General features: G+C 25.0%; 1 protein-coding gene across 3 annotated transcripts in view; it reads left to right on the top strand.

The window, feature by feature from the left end:
- The window catches only part of LOC126895596 (uncharacterized), an 8,711-nt gene extending 7,174 nt beyond the window's left edge, over nt 1-1,537 (top strand). For 2 of the 3 annotated variants that reach the window (XM_050667660.1, XM_050667659.1), the window contains 2 exons: nt 521-735; nt 1,126-1,284. In XM_050667660.1, the coding sequence (XP_050523617.1) occupies nt 521-735; nt 1,126-1,212 (302 nt within the window). In that variant the 3' untranslated portion in view covers nt 1,213-1,284. Of the gene's footprint in view, nt 1-520; nt 736-1,125; nt 1,285-1,330 lie in introns of those variants that run through there. The other variant, XR_007701675.1, reaches the window with a different exon arrangement.
- The last annotated feature ends 1,218 nt before the right edge of the window (nt 1,538-2,755 follow it).

Raw genomic sequence — 2,755 nt, 5'->3', positions numbered from 1 at the left:
TAAGGAACCAGCAGATCAAGTAGCTTTTGGAATAAAACACCAATTTTTTTTAAATTAAACACTATCTAAAGATTTGCATCGAAGCGTTTATTTTTGATAGTGATTTTAATCACTGTCAGATATCATTATACTTGATCCAACTATACCACGTCACAACTATGCCGCGACCCCCCTGTGCTGGGTTTTTTTATTATCGATTATGAACAAAATGTCAACTAATTCAATTAAAAATACTAATATGACGATAATAAAAACGAGAATTATTTTATTTATCTAAATTAGTGTATATTACGCCTAAGATAGCATACAGATATTAGTTTCTTTAATTGTCTAGATAAGATACAAGTTTACTATTCATTATATAAATATTATATAAAGATACTGCACATAACTGTAAATAATAAACTAAGTTAAATGCTAGATTTTCACTAATTTTACAATAACTAGTTATATCCTGTTGAAATAATATTTTTTTATTTGATATTTTTTTATTGTATGTTATTTGTTCAATGAACAATAGATACCAAAGAAGAAAGAGGTGGCCTTTCTGAATCCTATATATACGACAATTTTGATTTCATGATATTACTAAGGGAACGCAAAATAACTTTGGATGAATACGAGACAGACTTTGGACTACGCACATGTATATTTCAAATAGACGATGAAGACTGTCCGACTAGATGCAAAGATTGTTTAAAACAATTACTAAATTTCCTCAAAAATAATCAAAAAGTAATTTTTTTTTATTAATGTAAACATTTAGTAATTTCATAAAATTAAATATTTAATTTTTAATTTTTTTTTCTCTTATGTTTATATCTATTTTCACATAAATTAATTATTTTATTACATCCCTCGTAAATTTTGGGTCATTTCTATATTTAGTGCAAACATATTTTGTGGGTTTCATCTATTCAATTTAAAAACAGCTATACCATCTCAAAACGAATTATAAAAAATTCCCTCAAAGAATATTTACTTTACACTAAAATGTTTTATGATAGTAAAAAGACTGTCAATCAGTCATTTAAATCGCTCAATATGTTTTCTACAATGATTTATCTCCACTATGATAAATTCCAATTGTATTAGGTTACTTCTATACTAATTTTTTTTTTTCAGTGTCTCCCCAGTAAAGTAACAGGAAACGATTTAGAATTTTTTGAACTGTTCAATTTTCCTGAAGAAAATGACGAGTGTGTATGTTAAAATGATATTATGGTTACATTTTAAAGATCTTAATTATCATTTGCAAATAAACAAATAAAGTTTGGAATTTAATTTATTAAATTAATGTACTTACCTATTTATGCTACTATAATTTTAGGTTCTCTAGTTTTGTATTATAATATTTAAGTCTCCAATAGAGACAAATTTATACAACTTATGATATTAAATGCCTGAAAATCAAGAGCAATTTTAAGATCCGTTTAGCAATTACAATGAAACAATTTTGATGTATACAAATTATGGTTACATTAAAATATGAAAAATGTAATTAATAAAAATATGTTAGTTTTAAATAGATCGCAAACTACTATACACTACAAAAAGCTATATTTTTTTGCTGTTTAACTAATGATAAATCATAACATATTTTCGTAAAATATTTCATTTTTTAACTTCGTATTTTTGTCAATTTTACTATCAAAACAACCTCACTTTTTTATTGGAAACATTTGCGTGACTAAAGATAGGATATGAATTTAACATAAACTATATACGCATTATACAATGGTTGGCAGTAGCAAATAAAAAAATATTTTTAGTTTTTCAATAACGTTAATATCTTGCTACTCGTTACTCAAGATCATAATCATCATCTCTTTAGCTTCTATTTTAATTATTTGGGGTTGATTTTACCTTATAATTTGACGGGATTTTACACCAGCTGTCGACCTTAAGCAACCTAATTATGGTTGAGATTGTAAGGAATGTCAAATTTTTTTTTTTCAAATTAAAGTATATTACATTAGCTTTAATTTAAGATATATATAAAAGTGTCAGACCTTCCGGAACATTTTCAAAAGTTATGTTGAAAAAGTAAATTTTTTGTGAAAAAGTTGTCATTTTAAATCCCCCCCTGTGGGCAGGTTAAGTGTCAGATTTACAAAAAAAATATACCAAATGATAGGTAAAGACATCAAGCATCTATATAAAAAAAAATTATATTGATATGTTCATTTTTGAAAAAGTTACGGCAGTTTTTAGTAAAAAAAATTGAAAAAATTTCGAAAATTAGCGATTTTTAAATTTGTAATTTTTTTGGAGGTTTCCCCCATTTACGGGGAACGAGGGAATTTTTTTCAATTTTTGAGGGTAATGTCTTCGACTAGATACGATTTGTGATCTTTTGACGTATCGTTGAAAGAAATCCGTTCTGTGAGAGCTGAGAAAAAGTGGTAACAGACAAAAAAAAAAAAAATAATAAAAAAAAAAAAAAAACACACATCATAGTAAAACCAATACCTTCTCAGCTTCGCGTCGAAGCTAAAAGGGTAATATTTGATATTGAAATTTAAATAACTAAAGAAATAAATTTAAAATTTAATCTATTTATATAAATGAATACAAATGTATGTAATTTTACTTTGATTAACTCAGATAAAATATTTATAGATAACTTTTATTGTGATAATTTAATTAAACTATATGAAATAACATGTGTTTTTAGCTTCGATGCGAAGCTGAGAAGGTATTAATTTTACTATGATGTGTTTTTTTATTTTTTTTTTTTTTTTTTTATTTTTTT

The sequence above is a fragment of the Daktulosphaira vitifoliae genome, unplaced genomic scaffold (assembly GCF_025091365.1).
Source record: "Daktulosphaira vitifoliae isolate Bord-2020 unplaced genomic scaffold, ASM2509136v1 Scaffold_1, whole genome shotgun sequence".
Lineage (NCBI taxonomy): Eukaryota > Metazoa > Arthropoda > Insecta > Hemiptera > Phylloxeridae > Daktulosphaira > Daktulosphaira vitifoliae.
This window is presented reverse-complemented; position numbering and strand designations above follow the sequence as displayed.